Source organism: Eurosta solidaginis, chromosome 5, assembly GCF_040869045.1.
Source record: "Eurosta solidaginis isolate ZX-2024a chromosome 5, ASM4086904v1, whole genome shotgun sequence".
Taxonomy (NCBI): domain Eukaryota; kingdom Metazoa; phylum Arthropoda; class Insecta; order Diptera; family Tephritidae; genus Eurosta; species Eurosta solidaginis.
The window spans coordinates 272,134,219-272,157,452 of NC_090323.1; the positions used below are offsets into that span (position 1 = coordinate 272,134,219).

At 35.4% G+C, this 23,234-nt stretch overlaps 1 protein-coding gene across 1 annotated transcript in view; it reads left to right on the forward strand.

Moving 5' to 3' along the window:
* Positions 1–23,234, forward strand: part of Zasp66 (PDZ_signaling and DUF4749 domain-containing protein Zasp66) — a 75,928-nt gene that overhangs the window by 26,898 nt on the left and 25,796 nt on the right. The window contains 2 exon segments of the mRNA XM_067790730.1: positions 8,252–8,511; positions 8,579–8,783. Coding sequence (XP_067646831.1) covers positions 8,252–8,511; positions 8,579–8,783 — 465 coding nt within the window.

Sequence of the window (23,234 nt, forward strand, 5' to 3'; positions counted from 1 at the left end):
AATTTGTGAGATGATTGAAATCATGCAAAGCTATCGGTTTTCAGCAAAAAACTAATATCTGTATTTTTGTTGGTTACACTTAAATTGCGGGAAGCGCTCGTTATGATGAAACCTAAACACTCATGTGCCTCATAAAAAGACGATTTTTTTGTCAGTGTAGTATGTATATATGTTACTATTTTTCGGTATCAAGCATTTTTCTGTTTTCCAATTTATTTATTTTATTTTTATTTTTTTAATTAATATTCGTTTTAACTATAGGTTGAGCGTCTAAATTATGTTTTTTTTTTAATAAAAATTTCATTGAAATTAACTTTTTTATGGCTGAATTGTATATACAAAGGAAAATCGAAATGAAAATTGCTATAAAATAAAAACAAGTAAAACTCGATTAAAGAACACGTCTTCTTGAAAACAAAAATTAAAAGGAAAATACGTCAGCTAAGAAGGCGAATAAAGGCAAAAAGGGGTGGTGTCGTACTATATACAAATGATTGCAAAATAAGCATTTCGGTTTCCGCCGTGAATTCGTTTCAATGCTTGCCGCATTTAAAATTAGTGCCTGAGCAACTTTCAGTGCGATCAATTCGTCTGCGAAAATTCAGTGTAATCATAATCTTATTGCAAAGCAACCAGATTGCCACTGAGCAAAATAGTAAAACCATTACCGACCGTAAGTCGCGCGCGCCACCTAAATTAAAAAATTGCCTTGTGGTCGCTGAACTGTCTATATTTGCGCGTCGTGAGCTTAGTTTCCTTTCTGTACTTAAGTGATTGGCTTTTATTGCTGGAGCTGCTGCAATTTGTAGCAGAAAAATGAGCCCGAAATTGCATGAATTCACCGTTGTTTTGCAACGAGATGGACCCAACACACCGTGGGGTATACGTCTTGTCGGCGGCAGCGATTTGGAAACTCCACTTATCATAACAAGGGTAATAATAAATCAAGGCATGAAGCATCTCTTCTTATATTTTACAAATTTCTCTCATGCGAGAGTTATGTAATATGATCTTAAAGGTGCCACAAGAGGACGTTTGGGTTCTTGTAGGTTGTTATGCGATTCACCAAAAAAAAAAAGTAAATCATGAAGAGGCAAAAGATATGCATAAAATAAAGAATGTCGGACTGTGTTGGCTGCCAATTGCCAGGTGTGTTTGTGTTCGTGTTGTTTATCATTGCCAATGCAATAAACGGATGGTGGCGCACAGTGGACTAGTACGAAAACTTATGTGACAAAAATGTTATTGTAAACTGAAACTGCATATTTGAGAACTTTACATCTTTATTGTATTATAATAATTAGGAAAGTCTAAAAGGAAGCACGACACAAGTTGGAAGAGAATATCGGTTTAAGCGCCAATTATTATTTTCTTTTCTAACAATATATGTATGTGAACATTTATATAAAACGCATTTTTGACTTGCTTCTTCGCTAAATAAAGAAAAACGCTTAAGAGTGTATTCAAACATGTAAAGTTGTGTTGCTGGGTCTCGTTGTTTCACTGTGGTTGTGGGGAGAAAAGCGACGCGCTCCGGTCTTCTTTTGCTGGGCAACTTGCTTTGTGCTCTCTTTCTCCGGTTTTTTTTTTTTAAGGTATAACATTTTTTCTTTTAATTTTGAATGCAGATTTTTATAATTGATATTATAATGTCAACTTGTTGCAAGAATAGAGCTGACGTGTGCCGATAATGGGCGACCAAACTTTTTGGGTATAAACACGGAAAGAGCCGAAATAGGGCAAGACAAGATGATTTTGGAAGAATTTTCCCAATTCGTTTTGAAGCTGTGATGTAGTGCGTTACTGTTGAAAATCGGTAGAATTGTCGATTATAGTGACGGCGAACCGGACAAATTCTAAATCTTGTATGTGGAATATGACCTCATTCTGCCATTAATGAACTATTTTAATCGAGAAATAGACAAAGACGATTTTCTTCAAATCGAATACCTTTTTTCGTTTTACAAGTACCCTTATACAAATCAATTGAATGCAATTCCAAAATTCTAATAAAGTTCCCATAAGAGCAAAAAAAAAAAAGGAACATTCAAAAAATGCCAACTTCGGAGTATGCTACTTTAATTTATCGCGCAATTTTTGGAAATCACCCATTGTGTTGCGGTACGCTCAAACAAACAAAGAATCGAGCGATCAAAACATGCTGCAGGCACAAAAAAAAACTCAAACAAAAACAAAAAAAAAAAAAAAATACAATGCTATTGAAATTTCAAGAATCTAACATTTTGAAAATGCAGCGAAAGTGAAACAAATATTGCGATTTGAAAAATGATCGCAAGTTCAAAACACAAATGTTTTTATTATTTTTGCTTTTGGCTATTTTACGAGTTTGTATATTTTTTTGCTTCCTTGCGTTAAATATATTTGGCACAGTTGATCAATTCCGAAGTAAATTGCGCGCATCGTTACTATGCAATGCAATTTTTTTTTACTGATTTAAACATTTCTTTTTTATATATTTGGCAAATCTTTTTCGTACAGTTAGTAAACATGTAATTTTTTTTTTACCATTTGTTATTCTGTATATGAACTCATTAGACCGTGGGAATGAATTGGACAAATTACTTTCACTTAAATCGTTTTCGCAGGATTTCACGAATTGTTAAAGGCTAAAGTTGAAGTACTCTAGAATTGTACTTGAAACATGATTTGATTTATGAGAATAACCCTCTACATATATGTAAATATTTGATATTATAATTGGAAATTTGTTTAATCGCAATGATCGCAACCCACTGCTATTGTAATAATTTTACTGCGCTTTTGCAGGAAAATATAAAACCCGACAGCACAAATGCAAAAATGTTTCATCTGTTTGGTTTTCGAGGTGACAGTGATTTTGTAGTAATAAAAATATTAGGCGCCATATAACTCCATTGAGCTTAAGGTTGAGCTTCTTTTCCAACTTGTGTTATCCCACATGGCAAACAATATTGTCGAAATGTTGCTAAAATATTTAGGCACAATATTATAGGGTGTTGCAATATTACAACTAATATTCTTAAAATACTCTGGAAATATTTCAGCAATATTAAAATGTCTGTTTTTGTATTTTATATATTACAACTAAAAGTACTAAAAATATTTCTGAAGTATTTTCGAGTTCATTATGAAAATATTATTAAAATTAAACAATGTTATGTTTTCAAGACCAAGTTTGTTATTTTTGTAAAATGTATATTTCTTATTAAATTATTATACATAGAAAAAGAGTAAATTAAAAAAAAAAAAAAACAAAACCCACGACGGTTTATCATCAGCGATCCACCCATTGAAGGCTTGACGTTTTAGGGCATCAAGCCATCAATGTACTTTGCAAGTTTCTATTTATAACCCGTTTTCTATCGTATTTTGTTTTTATTCTTTACCACCGACAATTGAGTGCGCCAATCAGGTTGTCTCATTAGACGAGGATTTTAATAGTATTGGTAATAGTATTTGTTTAGTAAAAATATTTCATTAATATGTGAGAAACATGTCGAAAACATATTGAAAGTCAAATATTCCCGCAATAAATGTAAGAATTTCTGAAACATTTGATGCCATGTGGGGTGGTCCTGTATAATTTTTCCTACAAATTAGCGGATATAAATGTTATATGCCTTCTCGAAATGGCAAATGCTAAGGCAAATGCATATATGCTGAGAAAGTAATTCATAGCAGAAATATCTTCACCCGCAGGGCTCGTCAATGTCAAGGCGTCCCTTTCGATAAGAAAAACTTTCTAAAACAATTTTGATGTTACTTGTGTCGTGACTTGATGAGATAAACAGAGATAGATATGTCAAAATTATCAGTGTCGAAAAAGTTTTTGTTTGAGCCATGAAATATAACTAAACTTGAGCAAAAATTAAAATAATTTTACCAAATGCGGTACACGGGCTTATCTGGGCACAGAATAGATTGGTATTGAAACTGTAACCATGCAATGTGGGCATCGGTATCGAAAAATGGAAAATCTGATTGTTCAGTAACTTTGCTCTGAAAAAAGGCAAAATTGGTTGTGTGTGAGAACACGCAGCTGGGCATATAATGTTCGGTTTCGCCCGAACATAGAATTCCTTACTTTATTTTGATTGGAGCTATATTTTGTTATATTTAGCGGCCGCCGTGGTGGTGTGATGGTAGTGTGCTCCGCTATCCCCACCGAAGATCCTGGGTTCACGCCCCGGGAAAAGCAACATCAAAATTTTAGAAAAAAGTTTTTCAGTTAGAAGAAAATTTTTCTAAACGGGGTCGTCCCTCGGCAAGTACTACGAATGTATTTCTGCCATGAAAAGCTCTAAGTGAAAACTCATCTGCCTTGCAGATGCCGTTCGGAGTCGGCATAAAACAAGTAAGTCCTGTCCCGCCAATTCGTAGAAAAAATTAAAGAGAGCACGACGCAAATTGGAAGATAAGATCGGCCCAAAATCTCTTCGGAGGTTATCGCGCCTTTCATTTTTATTTTTTTTTATTTTTTTATATAAAAGTTTTTCAACTTTCTCGAAACTTCGATTGTAAATATTGCGTTATGATATGACGCTTCTCATATTATGTATGTACCTACATTATACTATTGCATACCATCAACTATAAATCAATTATAATTATGTTTGCGCAAATCGCATTTCTATTTTCAGTTAATAAAAAAAATCATTAATTGAAGGCTGCGTCCTCGTCATAATTAATTAGCACAAAAGTGTCAGCAGTGCAAGCGCCAATGAGAGCGGATTGTGTGCAACATTTTATATTTGATTTATCATAGAATCTGTCGAGCAACTTTCGCTGATTTATCTTAATTCGTGTCACGAAAGCATGTAAACAAAATTTTTGTTTATGAATTGCAGTTGATGTGCGTATGCGCATTATGTGCACATATTATTATTATATACATACTGACGAGATTGTGTGTCCATTTGTAAATTTGTTACGAGTATTAGACACTTTCTCATGCTTATTAAATTTTTTATTTTATTGTTGATTGCTACTGGCGGCCGCCGTATGTGTGCTGACCTAACTGACCCAAACCGACTCAAGTGACGACAACTAACACGAAAACGATTTACTAAAGGAAAGGAAAGTTATGGAATAGATCACAACTTTGATTTTTTTTCAGCTTATCTTAAACTATGATATTAGGCGGAAAATATGATTTTGCTCGAGCAAAGAAAGAGGGAAATAATAACGGATCTACAAGCAGACATTTTTGTTGAAACGTTGAAATGTTCCGCCAGTTGAAATGAAAAAATTATCCTTACATTTAATGGAAAATTAATTCTTAAATCATTTTTTACACTTTACCAAAATATTAAGAGAACATTTTTTATTGACAATGCAACGAAACAAATTTCTGCGCAGATTTTTGACGCAAAATTCCAGCCGTTGTGTGGATCACTAAAATACTGGTCAACATTTGTGTTTGCTGAAATTGACGCTTGAGACGTCCATTCGTGATTAATCGTGATATGTGTAGGAAGTATGAAAAAAATTCTAGATAGACTCTTTTGTGGTAACCATTTTGAATGTTTCACCATATTGAAATATAATATTGGGGCAAAGATACAATTTAAATTTTAATAAAATTTAAGTATTCTATTTTAAAGAAGTGTAACAGAAACTTATTTTACCGGTATTAGGGGTTTTCACAAAAACGAGACATCAGTGACAATCATTTGACGCCAACGTATACGTATAAAAAAGCAAATAAAAGTTCCTTATGAACAACATATTTTTGATGGATGTAACAAATGGCGGCCATCGTGGTGTGATGGTAGCGTGCTCCGCCTAACACACCGTATGCCTTGAGTTCGCACCCCGGGCAAAGCAATATCATAATTTTGGAAATAAGATTTTTCAATTAGAAGAAAGTTTTTCTAAGCGGGGTCGCCCCTCGGCAGTGAAAAGCACTCAGTGAAAACTCATCTGCCTTGCAGATGCCGTTCGGAGTCGGCATAAAACATGTAGATCCCGTCCGGCCAATTTGTAGGGAAAATCAAGAGGATCACGACGCAAATTGGAAGAAAAGCTCGGCCTTAGATCTCTTCGGAGGTTATCGCGCCTTACATTTTTTTTTTTTTAACAAATGGTCACATACCGGAGTCATCTGTGGCTTAAGTCGGAATAAGTTGTTTTGTTAATTTAGTTAATAAAATTGAAGGAAATTTCAAATAAAATATGGAAATTCAGCCATGGAGCCGTCTGTGCATTCTCATTTATGTCGTCATTTCCAACTTAGGCTGCTTTAACTTGTGATCACGGATTAGGAATGCCAGTACCGATATCCCGGGATTCGGAATAAGTAAAAAAAATAATTTTTCAAGAAATTAAAGGAAAGGAACCTACATGTTTAATGCCGACGGCACCTGCAATTTTCACTCACGATGTGTTATGAAACAAGTACTTATTTCCATATTACACTCAATGTTTCGCTAATTTGAATTAGCATTTCGGTGTATTGTTTAACTGTTTATTTTTCTGTTCCAACAAAAAATGCAGAAAAACAATTAAAAAATGTGTTAGTTTGACTTGCAGTTGTTCTTCCAAATGAAATTAAACGAAGCAGCAATTTGTGACTTGTATGCACATCAATAAATCAATCATTATGTCTATACATATGTACATACAAGCAGCGGAGAGCAACGCACAAACACATGCATATATCTGAGATACTCCCAAAAGTAGGCAATAATTTGTGCAAGTATCACTCACATATACACGCGGATATGAGAAGCTATAAACGTAGTTATAGCTGGTAATTTTATAGCTGATAACTAGCTAGTAAATTCTAGAAATAGAAGTGCCTAGAAATATGTGAACGAGGAAACCAAACAGTATAAAAAGCAGTAACAGTTGAGGCACGACAATCAGTTTGATTTAGGCAAGCTATCAGTTGCGAAGTATAAGTGTTATTGTGAAGTATTCTAATAAAGACATTTTGCATTATTGAATAGTGGAGTTATTTATTCAACAGTTTAGTGATTCGAACTTTCGTAGAAGGTTGCAAATAAGAGAAATTGCACTAAATTCTTTACAATTGGTGTCAGAAGAGGAATTGTTGAATAAATTCCGAAGATTTTGAATGCAACAAGGATATGGCAAATTGGAGTGAATTGAAGATCCAGCAACTGAAGAAGAAGTTGGAGAGCCGTGGATTGAAAACAACCGGCAATAAACTCGAACTTCAGGCACGACTACGTGAGGCTATGGAATTGGAAGGAATTAATGTGGGCGAGTATGTCTTTTATCCTGATGTGGAAGAATAAACAACAAAAATTGAAGAGAAAAACGAAACATCGCAGACAGTTACCAACACAGACTTGAACATGATATTGGCTGCAATATCTGCACAAACATCGACAGTAACAGAAATGGCGTCGCAAGTGTCATCTCAATCGGCAGAACAAAAGACAAATATAACATCACAATTGGGAGAACAGAAGACATATTTGGCATCTCAACTGGAAGTGCAAGGGACACGTATATCCGAAATGTCCGCACGAATTTCAGCGGAGATATCATCTCAGATCTCTACACAACTTGAACAGCAGGAAGTCCGTATATTATCAAAGCTGGAAGCACAGGATACAAAAAATATTGAAAACAATACTTACATACATGAAGTAATAAAAATACTAAAAGCTAGAAAATAATTAGATAGGTCCTAGGTACTAGTCATCACACTCCTCATCAATCTAAGGCGTTGATCAGTCAATTAAATAAAAGCGTTGAGCGCGTGAAATTTCTAAAAATGTGAGGCGTAGCATAACCTGATTAAGGTTCATTTGGTCTTATATATGACTATCAATAGAAACGTGACGAGTCCAACGCTTTTATTTAATTGTCTGATCAACGCCTTAGATTGATGGGGAGTGTGATGACTAGTACCTAGGACCTACCTTACATAAATTTCAATTACAAAATTCGTTCACAACAGCCGTGCGACCGGCCTGTCAAGTCAAGCTAAATAAAACCGTTTAATAAAATAAACATAAAGATATCATTCCTTTTTTACATACATATATACACATACTTGTACATGTATAATTAACTTAGGAACATAATTGAACGAATTCTCAACGACTAAATATTTTGTTACCCCCAACCCGAGGTAAGGAACATATATTTAGCTACAGCCGTCCTTACCTCCTTGCTCTGGCTTATGGCTTAAAATTTTACCGAAACTTTGTACTTTTTTCAGTTCTTATTTACTTTTTGTCACTCGCATTTTTTTAATTAATTAGTTTGCTTGCAGGTTCAAATGGGAAGTCCCGCATATGGGGAAGTCCTACGGGGTGACATAATAGCGAAAATACGTGACTATGATGCCCGTGATATCAGCCATGGCGATGCTGAGAAACTTTTTCGTACTGCAGGCAATGAAATAAAAATCGTCGTGCATCGAGACAGTAAAATCGCTTACACACAAGGACTTGGCGCAGATCCATACAAAAGTGGCCCATCGCCGGTTAATAGCAATAGTCCAGATTTATCTAATGCCAATGTTCCACACAGGTTAATTAATTTATATATTTTTATTAATTGCAATATTTATTTAAATATATCTTTTTTTTTGTTACAGAGGTCCATCTCCATTTTTACCAGGCCCTGGGCATTATGAGCGCGCTCTACAACTGCCAGTTGACTCGTTGCCACAAACAGTATTTCCAAAACTGAACGCTTCCGGTGGTTATGTTGCACAGAATTCTGGCGGCTATTTTAGTCCAATGCCAACTCGCGATCATCAACAAGACGTAGCTGAGGAGCAAGCGGCTATTGTGAACCAAGTGAGTGATTATTGAGAGAACTACCGCTACATAATAAACATTATTAACGACAATGCTTTATTCTCTTGTAAATTACGATGATATATTTGCTTTTTTGATATACCCTAACATTAAATTTATCGTTAAATGCTTGATAAATAAAGCAAAGGAAGGAAACCGGGCGATTCATGCAAACTCTCAGATGCCTTCTAGCCATGGAAACCTCGCACATAAGAAAATTTTTCATGTATCGTCGCCGTCTTATCAGAAATATAAATGTGCCCTTTTTCGATTTTGAGTTAACTTTGACTAGTCAATATTACATTGAAATTTCGAATAACAAGTTCAAAAGGAAACCACACTTTTACGGTCTAAATAAGGTGAATGTGTATTGACTTTCGAAAAACAATGCACTAAAACTTTTATTTTCCGAAATTTTGATTTTACATATATATTTACTGTTCTGGCAAAAGCACCAGTGCCGAGGCTTAGACGATTTACAAGGCATTTGCGATTTTGAATGTATAACCTTTATGTTTTAAATTTGAAATTTGAAACTGTGGTATGTGCAAATAAACAATTTTTTTTTTTTGGTAATATGACCCCTTCAAACTTTAATAAAAAAAAAAAATAAATGTAAGGCGTGATAACCTCCGAAGAGATCTAAGGCCGAGCTTCTCTTCAAATTTGCGTAGTGCTCCTCTGGATTTTCCCTACAAATTGGCCGGACGAGACCTACATGTTTTATGCCGACTCCGAACGGCATCTGCAAGGCAGATGAGTTTTCACTGAGAGCTTTTCATGGCAGAAATACACCCGGAATGCTTGCCAAACACTGCCGAGGGGCGACCCCGCTTAGAAAAATTTTCTTCTAATTTAAAAACCTCATTTATAAAATTTTGATGTTGCTTTGCCCAGGGTGCGAACCCAGGGCATACGGCGTGGTAGGCGGAGCACGCTACCATCACACCACGGTGGCCGCCAAACTTTAATACCGCTGTCAAAAATCATTATAATTAATTTGCGCTTAGTCCCCTAAGAGATGTTGGCCTCTTCCAACTCAGTGGGGGTCTCCTCCTCCCCTTTTTCCAAACATTCTCGGTTTTCGCCAATCCACATAATATGACCTAGCCAGCGAAGCCTATGTGCTTTTATTGATTGCACTATCTTTATTCATTCTTATTACAATTAGGCCTCGAAGCACTGCGACCTTTATATAGATCTATTTTTTTAACCGTTCAGCCTATTACTGTATGTAGAGCCTTTTAATATATTTAAATCCCTCTTCAGGCTTTTTACTCCATATCTCGAAGGAATTAAGAGTTGCGCCGCCTAGATGGGGAGGATGTGCCTGGTCAGTGCGATGCATTTGCAGAGAATTTGAAACAACGTTTCGTCCTCCAGCTCACAAAAGCTTAACCGCAAGAAAAACATTTTTCCCCTTCATCCAATCCAAAATTACGGCGCCTTTGTTTTGGCTAATGATATCAATATCATCAGCATGCGCCAGAAATGTTGGTCACGATTGAAGAGGGCTTAGGCGTTTGCGACAGGGGTCGAAACTTAGACTATCCTAAAAATATACTCCTGGAATCTGGGCCAAAATATATGTGTTGCACTTTTGACCGTGGTACATACATTTTACCTTTTGAAAGAATTTGACCAAGAAAGAACGTTCATTTGATTTTATATGGCCACTTTGATGTGCAAAAAAATAACAGTGGCAATTTTTATCAAATTTCTTCAATTAATTTTTTTGTAGTTTCCAAATTTTAAGAAAAACTTCTTTGAATTCTGTAACCAAAACGATGTAAACTAATCGCAAAACATTTTCGAAAAAATTCCAAAATTTCAGAAAATTTTACGAAAGTTTTGAACTTTTTACTTTTAGTTCTTTGAATGGTTTTGAGTGTGCCCAATTAATTTTGGTCTAACAAAGTACAATCTGTGCCGAACGGCATCTGCAAGGCAAATGAGACTTCGCAGAGAAGCTTTCATGCCAGAAATACACTAGGCGACCACGTTAAGAAACATTTTTTTTTAAAGCATTTTAAGCTATTTATCTCGGGACTTAAACCCAGGAACTCGGAGTGATCAGCGCGCACGCTACCCTCTCACCACGTTGGCCTTCACTGTTGATTGATTTTTCTATGACAATTTCGAAAAGCGTGTTCTATAACTCTACAGAAATTGTCCCATTCAAGGTCTCTATACTAATTGTAATACACAGTTTCACACTCACGGAGTCTGTTGCTAGGTAAAATTAAAAAGCAGCACCTCACAAATTGTATGAAAAGCTTATGGACCCAAATTATTATTATTGTTAGTTATCCGATTTAATAATTTGTATTTATGTACGGCTAGTAAAATATTGTAGGGCTTATGAAAACTTCATATTAAAAAAGATAGCTAGCTTAGGAGCAATTCATGACGATGTTTTGTGTTAAACATTATTATTATTAATATTAGGCTCCTAACCGCCTACTCGAGTTTGACCGCTGCATAACAAATTACGCGAGTTATCTGCTCTTCTTGATGACTGACGCCAATTGAGATCATCAAGTGGTTTTTTACTAAGAATTTTATTTAGAACAACCATATGCTAAAAATGTCGTAGAAAAAAATTGACCCGCCCTAATGTATATAAGCATTTTACGATCCTATATTCGATTGTAAACAGTAAACAGCAATACGCCTAGAAGTATGCAATAGAGTTCGTAGTCAAATATTTATTATATAAAATCATATACATACCTACATATCGCGACTAAATGTAACTGCAGTCACAAAAGCAAATTCATACATTGAAATGCTTATCGGCGAAACAAAACTAAATTAATTATAATGGAAAGTCATAGCCAGAGCTCGCATTTCTATGCAGATTGAAATAGAAATGTAAAATACATATAGATATGCAAGAAATATGTCCATCAGAAAAGGACAAAAGGACATATGGACAAAGGGGCAATTTCGTAATTATTTCGGAATCATCTGGGAACTGCTTCGGGACTTTTTGAAAAGAGTTTCATCTAATTGCTATCGATAACAAACGATATCGACGAGTAATCCGAACTTTTTTCGAAAAAAATCCACAAATAAAAGTAAAGTTCGGGCTTTTATTTTATAAGTCCGAAAATAAATCTTAAACCGGGACTTTTATTTTTTAAGGACAAATAAAAGCCAGGCCCTAGAAAAGGAAACCTATATCATGAATCCTATTTCAACATAAATTTGATACGTTTTGAGCGACAATAGGGTGTTTAAAATCAACTCAAAGGCACGATGTTCTTCTGCCGATTTCTGAGATAGTGTGTCCGAGCTTGCGTCGTTAATAATACAACTAATGAATTTTGTTTTTTAGACAAAAATACAATTTTATATTTATCACTATTACGTTGCTGTCGGTGGGGTCTCCAGCCACGCATAGTCCATTGGATCTATACGGCAGTGGTGAGACCCATACTCTTCTACGCCGTCACCGTATGGTGGACGGCACTCGATATCGAATCTAACAAGAGTAAAGTAACGAGAGTGCAGAGGATGGCGGCAATGCTCACCAGCGGTGCCCTTCCCTCCACTCCCACCAAAGCTCTTGAAACCATATTATTCCTTCTCCCAACTGATCTTTATGGTAGATACTGCGCCTCCTGCAACGCGGCAAGGCTCAACGCTATCGAACCATGGAGGGACTGCAGGTTTGGTCACACCCGAATCCAGAAGCAAGTCCCCGAAACTTTCTTGAAATTGGACCATACAATATCGACCCCTTGCTGGGACAACACATTTTCCACAAGAATCCCAGAGAGGAACGAGTGGGCAAACGGCGTGGAGCCGGGATCACACGAAATCTCCGTTTTTACAGATGGCTCTAAACTAAACAACAGAGTCGGCAGCGGAATATTCTCGGAGAAGCTCAATCTAAGCGAGAGCTTTCGCCTACCCGATCACTGCAGTGTTTTTTCAGGCTGAACTTATAGCTATCTGGGAAGCAGCCCGCTATCTTGCTAACCTGCAGGTAACCAATTCTATTTAAATTTTCTCTGACAGCCAAGCTGCCATAAAATCCCTGCAATGCAGTAACACCTCGTCACTAGTGGCATTGAAGTGCAGAGAAACCCTCAAAAAACTAGCTGAAGATTGCACCCTAAGCACAATATGGGTTCCTGGCCACTGTGACATCACAGGAAACTGCGCCGCGGATGAGCTAGCTAGGGAAGGCACCCACTTGCAAACAATAACCTCCGCTGGTTGGGCCAGCCCTCCTCTAAACACTTGCAAATACCACCTGCGATCTCTTTTCACGGATCAGGCAAACGCCAGGTGGGCGAGGGAACCTACATGTAGTATATCCAGGCAAATCTGGCCTAAGCTGGATGAAAAGAGATCGCGATCGGTGATATTGTTAAACCGTATCTCTATAAGCCCACTAGTGGGCCTTCTTACAGGTCACTGTTTCATGGGCACTCACGGTGCCTATATGGGCCTGCAGACAAATGACTTCTGCCGCAGCTGTAGGGACGAGGAGGAGATAGAAAGCGTTGAGCACTATCTGTGCCACTGTCCCGCACTGTCAAAAACCAGGTACCAATGCCTCCACAGACACTCTTTTTGGTGCCTTGCGGAGCTTGAATCTATAAACCCAAACGACATCTTGCGTTTCATTAGGCAAACGCGCTGGTTTAGCCTCACTGGGGTCTAAACTTTCTTCTTCTTCGAAAGTAGGGTAACAGGAAATAGGGGCCCCCGCGTGGTAGCACAACGGGCCACAACGGCCTACGTGAGTCTCCGCTCGGACAGCGGAGGCAGCCACTCTAACCTAACCTAACCTACGTTGCTGTCGAAATACTGTTCTAATTTTTGAAAATATATCGAATTTTACATAATAGAAGTATTTCAATACGGATACTAGAACAGCGAAAGTAAAAACATACGATGTTAATTTAAAATCGGATCTAAATGGTTTTTGAAATAGGCCTGGGGCCCTATTCAGTAACTATGAGTTTTCAAATGTACATTTTTCTTTCATACAAATTATATGAAGAAAGAGTGTACATTTTAAAACTCACGGTTACTGAATAGGGCCACTGATTATTGAAAATACTACATAGAACATTTTCTAAAAAAATATCATTGGGCGCTTTCAGAGAACACAATTTTTGCTGATACGTTGCAAACATGTTTCCGTTAGTTAAATGATAGAAGTTTTGTTTTATGAACGGCGAGTTGAGCAAATTGTCAATTGAAATAACTATCCTTAAGTTTTAAGCAAAAGGACCTCTCAAATTATTTTTTAGACTTCACCAGAATATATAGAGAGGAAACATTTTGTTCATAACAAACACTTTAAAATGTCAAAGAACCGTCAAAATATTGTCAAATTGAAATAACTATCCTTAAATTTTAAGGAAAAGGACTTCTCAAATTATTTTTTAGACTTCACCAGAATATATAGAGAGGAAACACTTTGTTCATAACAAACACTTTAAAATGTCAAAGAACTGTCAAAATATTCCTGCTCACTAATTTAACGTAAAATTTCAAGCGTTGAGTGGATCGTAACTATTCAACGGTGCGTTCAGAGAGTAATCACTCAACGACTACTCAACATTTGAATGTTATAGTTCAATGGGTAGAGGCACCAGCCCCGCCGCGTAGAACCACGGCAGAAAAACTGCTAATTAAAGCTGCAGTTACCCACGAACGTACGTACAAAAAAAGTGTCAGCTGACCTGACCTATCTTATGAATGTGCAATGTAAACGAAAACTCACCGACGTTCATCAACGCACGCACGTACGTAGCCCGGAACGTAGAAATCAAAACAATTTTGATTTTTTGCGTAAGAACGTGTCAGCTGGTCGTTCTCTCACTAGACAGAGTTGCCTAGTAAACTTTTGCGCCCTAATTTTTGACCGTTTGCAGTTTTAATGCAAAACACCTAATTAAAGTTTGAAAAAATGTGGAAAAATTCGAAACGATTATGTAAAAGTTTCAGATTATAAATATGTAATATATTTATACTTATTTAATATTAATTCCAGCCTTATACAACATCAAAAATTAAAATAGAAAAAGTTGATGTTTCCATAAGCATGCATTCAAATAGGTCAATGGCAACAATTTTTTTTTTGCCACTACGGGCATAAATTTCGCTCAAATGTGTGTACGTACTGCATACGTATACGTACGTCACACACGCCGATGGGTAACTGCTGCTTAAACATTTAACACGGTTTGATACTTTGTAATAAAGATCATGTTTTATCTGTATTTAATTAGCGAGAGTTGCTCATATTGCTATATACAATTGTTTTGGTTATTGATATTAGAGAAAATTGCAAAGTTTACAAACGGCGATGGTTACTAGGACATGTTCCTGAATATCTATTCTTCATCAGGTAGCTTCTCGGGAGCTGAGTATGGAACTCGAAATCTCCAACATCCATACTTTATACTAGTGTCTTGATGCCTTCAACCATTCAGCCATATGAATGCCCCGCTGCTCGCTTTGCAATTGGTCTTGGAATTTTCTCTAATATCAATAACAAAAACAATTGTATCCCTGCAAAAATCGTTGGATCATGTGGTCCACTGGAGTACTTACCATTATACTCCACTGTAATGCAGCAATGGACCAACTCATGTTTCTACATGAACATATTGTAAACCGATCATTGCTCGTTTTTAACGATTGTAATCACTACACGATGTTTATTGGACTGTGGGTACTCCATGGATTACTCTGATGTAATGCGGAGCTGGAGTATATGGTCCAGTCCTAGGACATCGCAATGTTAATTGGACCATATTTTTTGTATGAATTGTGGTTAATTTTGGAGCAATCGCTTGGTCCATAGCGAGTACTCCACACATGCATGCATGGAATACTCGCGATTTTTGCAGGGATAAAGCAATATGAGCATGTCTCGCTAATTAAACACAGATAATAATATTGATATATTTAATAGTAAGCAGCGGAAATACTGCTAATAAAAGCACTACTATAAAAATCCAATGTTACCAAGCTCGTAAGCGCGGCTATAAATATTTCACACAATTAGGATTAAAAAGCATATGTACCTAAAATGGTGAATAAAGGAATAGCAACAAAAAGGCAATACTTAGAGACCAATTGCAAAGCGAGCAGCGGGGCATTCATATGACTGAGTGATTAAAGGCATCAAGACACTAGTATAAGGTATGGATGTTGGAGATTTTGAGTTCAATACTCAGCTCCCAAGAAGCTAGCTGATGAAGAAGTGAAATTCAGAAACATGTTCATATTTTATGTAAACGATTAGCTGCCAATTTCAATATAGAACATAATTTTTTGACTTTTAAAGAAGTTCAATGCCAAGCGCACATTTTTATGTTTATTCAACATATTTCCATAGACGTCCTTCACACATGGGCATACATATGTACATATCGCGCGTTTTGTCGAAACAGATGTAATCCATAATTTTAGTTTTCCGCCATTTTAAGATACCTCGCAATAATCGACTGGTGAGATTATGTTCACATGCATAGAATACTCTTAGGGGCAAAGATGGCCGGGCCAGAGGTCTTTGAATTTAATTTTTGTAATGAAGTTGTATGAAAAAATGCAACTTTCTTTGCATTTTCCTAGCAAGTTAAAATTTTGAATTACATTTGTTGACAATAGGATGGTCAATATATTCCATGTTGGGTGTTTTTCATTGCGCTTAAAGCTACTCAATCAAAAAGGCTTCTAATTGTACATTACAAACAACTCACATACTCATTACAAAATTTCATGCCATTTTTTTTTTTTATTTTATATTTAATATTTTTTTTGCGGCTATGTGGAAAGGGATCGTTTTCGATTGTTTTTCAGAAACACCTTTCGGAAATCTGCATTTCAGTCAGCGTGAAAATACAAGATCAGAAAAATTTTTATGGAAATATGCAAATACACACCCGAATGTTCAAAAAATTACACTTATCCGCAACTGTACATGCATACTTATATATCTAAGTATATAGCAGATTTTAGTTTTAGTTTTCGTCGAAGGTAAATGAATTTGTATATTTAATGTCAAAAGCGAGAGCATGAACTTTTTGAGGAAAAGGTGTATGTGAAGGACAAGCAAATGGAATATTGTTTAAAAAACGCAATTTCGACATTCGAACATTTACAGTTACAAAAAATATATACGAGCAAGCTTACAGAAATAGAATAGGACGGACGAGCATGACGCACACGAAATGATAATTGAATTCAGGCAAACAAACAACCAACAAAAATAAAGATAATTATGCACTCGGACCGCGCCCGTCCACCTGACATTCCTTTCTGCCATTGACATTCATTAATACGTAGATTTTGATGGCTATAAACAAAATAATAAGAGAAATCACGAAGATGATAATAATATTCATTGAAAATATGCCCCAAAGTAAGGGAAATAGCTACGTATGTGTGTATGTATATGCACACATATATGTAGGTAAATGGCTGTTCTATGGTCACCATCGAATATATTTTTAGAGAAATTTTTACTTTAAAGTTGAGAACAAGACTAATACGATTAATAACAATAATAACACAGCATGATTTTTTTCCAATGTCGGGTGTGCGGCTTCTTAATTTTTGTACAAATTAAAGGACTTGTGTATTTAATTTTTATATTTAATTAAAAAAGTTCTTGCGAAAAAATTTTTCTAAGCGAAGTCGCCACTCGATAATAGTTTGGCAAACACTCCGAATGTATTTCTGCTATGAAAAGGTTTTTAGCGAAAACTCAATTTTTAGGACAAAATTATAATGTAGCAGGAAGCAAATTCGAAGAGAATATAGGCCTAAATCTCTTCGGAGGTATATTGTGAAAAGTATTTATGTTTTTTTGTTACTTTTTTAAAGTGATTACTTCTTTGCAAGTCTTTTGTTATTTTTTTTATTAAGACTAAACTTATAGCATAGTGTGTGTGTGATTTTTTTCATTTTCCAACCTTGATTAGCGGTACACGCGTTAGTTTTAAACTTTTTTTCATTTAAACGGTCAGCATTTCAGTTGTGTTTTGTAGGGCTGGTTTATTTTTGTTGGTTTGCTATGGTGATTTACTAAGGTCGCTCACGAGCCGGTGCATTTTCATACAATTGCACAATTTTGTCACCAAATTTGCAATTAATCCTGAATCGCTTTAATGTTCAAGTCGATGGCTGATCTAAGGATGCAAAAACTTTTATCTCTCGTTATCAATCTCCTGCTTTTGAGTCACGTTAGCTCTTAACATATTTTTGGATAACAGACAAAACATTTGAGACGACCTAGAAGCTTCGAACTGGTGGAATCGCTTGTCTCTGCATTTTCGGCGGGTGCTTTTGCTATTAAAACAACAACCACCAATACTTAGAGTTTTTATTTGTTAAGAGCCGTCACTCAATACTTCGGTGTAGTAAAAACTGTTGGCTTAATTCACAAAATGCCTTTTTAAAGCTTATGGTCACACCATATTTATAATATTCTAATAATCAACTGTTTATCCATACACACCTACATACATACATGCATACTTAAACGTTTAATTTAATATTAGACTGGCAGCTGGCAGTGAGTACCACACGTCGTATGAGTGATCCGACATTCGCCATCGAGTAAGTTGTCGAGCTATGACCAGTAGTGCACAAAACCTAGTTCATTTGCACGATGCTGCAGTCGACTATCCAACCAGAATATATTATAGCGATGATTGTTGTTGATTCTGATGGTTATGATGCTGGTAATGATGAATCAAAATATTCAAGGACAGTTCAAGTGACGATGTAAATTTAGCATTTCAAGGTGTTTATAGCATCGCTTACGCTTTCTTAAATAATTTCTCTCTTATATATTTTTTAAATTTATTTTATTGGTTAAATGTGGGAGGGGGCCCACACACTTTTGAGCATACATATGTATGTATGTGTGTAAGTAAATTCATAAATTTGTAAATATGTATATGCACAAGCTTGTTTATTCGAATGTAGTAAATATCTACATACATACATATGTTTAATGACTTTAGCATTGAAATTTGGTAACAATAAACTTGTTGGAAATTTCGTGTGAAATTAACATATGTATGGAAGTTATGTATTTAAAAAAAAATTTACTTCATTTTTATCCTAATCTGGCTTTTACAAAATTTTAATAGGTACATTTTTGGCGAATTTTAAAAGAAATTGAAACTTTCAAATTGCATCCATTAATCACTCAATCACTTCTATCAATTCACAGTACATCATTTAAGCGGATTGAGTCTGCTTTATAAATCCCCAACAGAGTTGAATATTATCCTAACTCAGCAGCCCATTTTTCCTAGGAACCCAACACTGACAAAGGTTTTCCTTAATAAAATTCTGAGATGGTATTTACTTGAAAACCTCTTAAGTTCTGGTTTCTACAAATAAAATCAAAAGTTTGCTAAGATAGGCTGTTTTCAAACTGGTACCAAATTGAGGTGATCTGCATTTAGCCGACGAAATGCAAGAAACAGAAATTCTATAGAAAATATATGTCTCAGTCACAGTACATCGTGCTGCACTCTAATAATTTTTTTTTGCAATTTTTTAACTTGAAAGTCATGACGATCCACAGTACCCGAAAGAATTGGGCTATCTAGATTTACAGACGTGCAAGCCATTCAATATGATAATCATAAGATATGGGAAAAAATATCAAAAATATTTTTTTTTGAAATGGGCCATGGAAAAATTTGGCGCTTGGTAGCTCCGGAGTATAATCATTGAATATAAGCTTTTAATATTAATGTATTAAGGGTTTTGGTCATTTGTAGTATTAAAGAAAATTGCCAACACCCCGGATAAAAAAATCTAATTCGGCGGTAGCTTTATCCCTTGATAACTTTGGTAAACTAAAATTAAATCACAGCGTACTCGGAAAAATTCCAAAATTCATTAAAATTTTCACTTTTTTTACTAAGGAAATTTGCCCCTAATTGTTTTTTTTTAATTTTCAACTTTCACCTTAAATATCTTTTAAGTGTTTTGGTAATTGTGAAAAATATGCCGGCTCGTTTTTGAAAAAAAAAAAATTAAGGAATAAATTGGATGAGTAAATTTTTTAATTATAACAACCAAATTCAGCTGCGTCGTTTGCGTGGAACAACATATATATACATATATACATATAGTTTTGTTGACAATAAGTGTTTTTATGGGGCAGATAAACCTTGAAGAAAACAGCCCTAAGCACACCAATTAGTTACTCATACGTCCCGGACGCCTTATAAAATCTCCAATACAAAAATTGATCAGCTTATCAGCTTTGTGGTTTATTTAAATAGTAAAATTTTTGTGGAAATAGAATTTCTCTACTATTACTTTTGTAAACACCTTATGATTCTGTTTATTGAGCTGGGGGTCGATTCCGGTTGTGCGTTATCGTAAAGTGAAAAGTATTAACACCAATTCACCACGATTATTGTTCTCGTTTTTGCGTTAGAACTTCGAATTGAAGTGAAGTGAAAACAACGTTAACGCCGATACAAATTTTGTGTTAACGTTTGAATTTAAAAAAATTGTCAAACAAACAACATCAAACAAAAAGAAAACAGGAACAAAAGAAATCTGTCATAATTTATCATTCAGCACAGAAAACTTCACACATCGTAAATTCAAAAGTTATTCAGCTAACAGTTTTCACAGCAGTTATAAGAATCGCATTTTCGAACTCAGTGAAGTGAAAAAATTAAAACATTAAGTGATAACCAAAGTGATAAATTTTTTTTCACTTCACTATAACGCTCAACCGGAATCGGCCCCCTGCTCTAGCTTGCGCCAAATTGAAATATTTCACATAATTGTGTAATGACAAACTTTCTTGCTCTGAGTTGCTGAAATTTTTGTTTCATAAGTCTGCTCAAAACTGGACTAGAGCAATCTAGATCACAAATTTCTACATCAGCTTTTTTGTTAGAACAAAAAACAAATCGCCAGATGTCAATACTTAAATAGTTCATATGAAAAATAAATCAAATATAAAATTTTAAAAATAAACAATTAATTAAAGTCAAATCTAACAATGCAATTAACCACCATTCGATTGTTCTGAAATTTTTTCCTGAAAAGTGTTTTATGCGTTTGCTCTACGTTACACCAGCGTGATCTATTTGCTTTTGACATGTGCCTTACTCTGCTCTGCCCTGACCTGTTCTGCACTTCTTTTGGGTTCGATAAACAGACCTTTGCGTAAGCTTCCTGCCACGGGGAGAAGTTTTAAAATAAATCAAAACATTTACACTTAATTGAGAAGCTAACTTTGAGTTAAAAAGATAATTTGGTTTCTGCAAGTCATATTTAGAAAACGGAAACATATGCATATGTAAAATTTGAAAAAAGTCTAGACCTAGAAATGAGCTTTTCCTTTTCGATAGGTCTTCGGTATGCTAAATCTGAATACTGAATCAGATTTTTTATTTTGTTTCTTGTTTCCGAGATATGCTAACTTCGTACCTTTAAGTAAGCATATCATGTTTTTCGGCTAATTCAATGCGTAATTCTGCCGAAAAAGCCAATTTTTATTGAAATTCTACATGTGCCGTTTGAAAGCGCAATCATTTCCCTCCCAAAACTTCTTTAATTTTTTCCGATATTTAATTGTGATATATTGATATTTTTATGACGCTCCGCGAAAAAGAGCCCATAGCTCGAATGCCGTTGATTTCACATGGCGAGGGTTATAGTTGATCGTGTGCGCTAGATTTCGCATTCTGCCCATTTACGTCACAATTATTGTCGGCTTTGGCTGCTCATAACTCAAAAAGTAATAAAAATCGATCCACGTTTTTTTTATCAATTTCTTGAATGCACTTTCATTTGTAATGAGTCGAGTTGAGGGTCTTTTTTTCTCGCCGATCGTCACATATATACATATGTTTCTCTTCCCTAGCCCACTTTCAAACATACTTTCTTATATTGAGATTGTAGTTGTGTAGCAGAAAGGGTGGCTGATGTAGTTTCTTATATCTTAAATGTTTTGTTTCATTATCTTATTATAATTTTATTTCGAATATTAATGGTTTGCTGAACCAGCCTACATCCAGTTAAGCTAAGAGTAGACTTAAAATTTATGAAAAAATTTTGTATGGAGAAAATATCGCAAACTTAGTACAATTTAAAGAACAATGCCGCAAATCGCAAAAGAAAGCCTTCTTAAAAATAAAACGCATATTCCAGGAAAATAGTTACACTGGCCTTCTGTTATGTATCTTCTTATGTATAAGGCAATTAAGCCACAATAATTAGCGGTTGCCATTATTTTATATACTGCTGTTACGCCTTATTTCGGACGAAAAACATTTTTTATGGATAAATTGCTGCTACAAAGAAAAATTTTCGTAATCTTTGAACATATTTTATTCGTTAAAATTACTTCGCACCTTCGATAGTTCAGCGTCTTTTATCTAATTTTAGGTAAGGTTTTAGAATAAGATTATTTTGTTTGTATTAAAACCTAAAAATTCTTCAATACTACCAATCACAATCTATTTTTTCGACGTCCCCCCTTCTCCTTAATATTGAATGCATTTTTGTGCTCACTGCCATGTCATTGGCCACTGCTCCATATCGCACAGCTCAGCCATGGGCCGAAATCGCGTGGGCGATGCTAAATATGCCGTTATACACAAGTCCAAGTTTATTGCTTTTCGCTTATTTTCGCCAAATGTAAAATGTTAATATGAAAAATATTTTTTAGAAATAGAAAAATAAACAAAATACTGGCTCTCTTGCAAAATTTGCACTTGGCTCTGTCACGACAAATTTGTACAATAAATGATATTTTCCTGCTGGTACATTCATAGATTAGTGTGTAGAAACATTAGAGCGTATCAAAAAATGGTTGCAAATATGTTCTCCTTCTTTGAAGATTAGCATGTGAGGATTGGTAAAATGTTTCCACAAAATTTTCTTCGCCAGTCTTCAAGAACGATAATATAAAGGCCCAAACACATTCGACATTTGCATCGTTTCGGCGCTTCCCTTGCATTTGACAGCTGACTTTGAACACGCTGCTATATTCGTAGACCGCAGGAAACTCAACGGCAACGCCAAAGTAGCGCAAAAAAATTAAAAACTTACGTTTGGCTGGGAGTGTCAAGTACTCCTTGAAATTAAAAAATCATTGAAATTCCATCGCCATTCAAAGTTATTTGAAGCAAAACCCTGCATTCCACTTAAAAAAAATTTGCCTCATTTTTCATCAGGATAAAAAAATCAAATTGTGACTTTTTCTTTTGCGTTCTTTGTGGCATGGAAACTTTCTGTGTGAGTTATTTCATAGTGACGCCGGCGCCAAAACAACGCAGCGCCCCCTTTTGACCTTAAGTTTTTGAGTGAGTCATGGCAGATTAAATTACTTTTTCCATAGCTTCGTTATATTTTAAATGTATCTTATTTGTCCAGAAAATTCAGTACAAACATTTCTTGGTTTTTTGTTTTATAAATTTT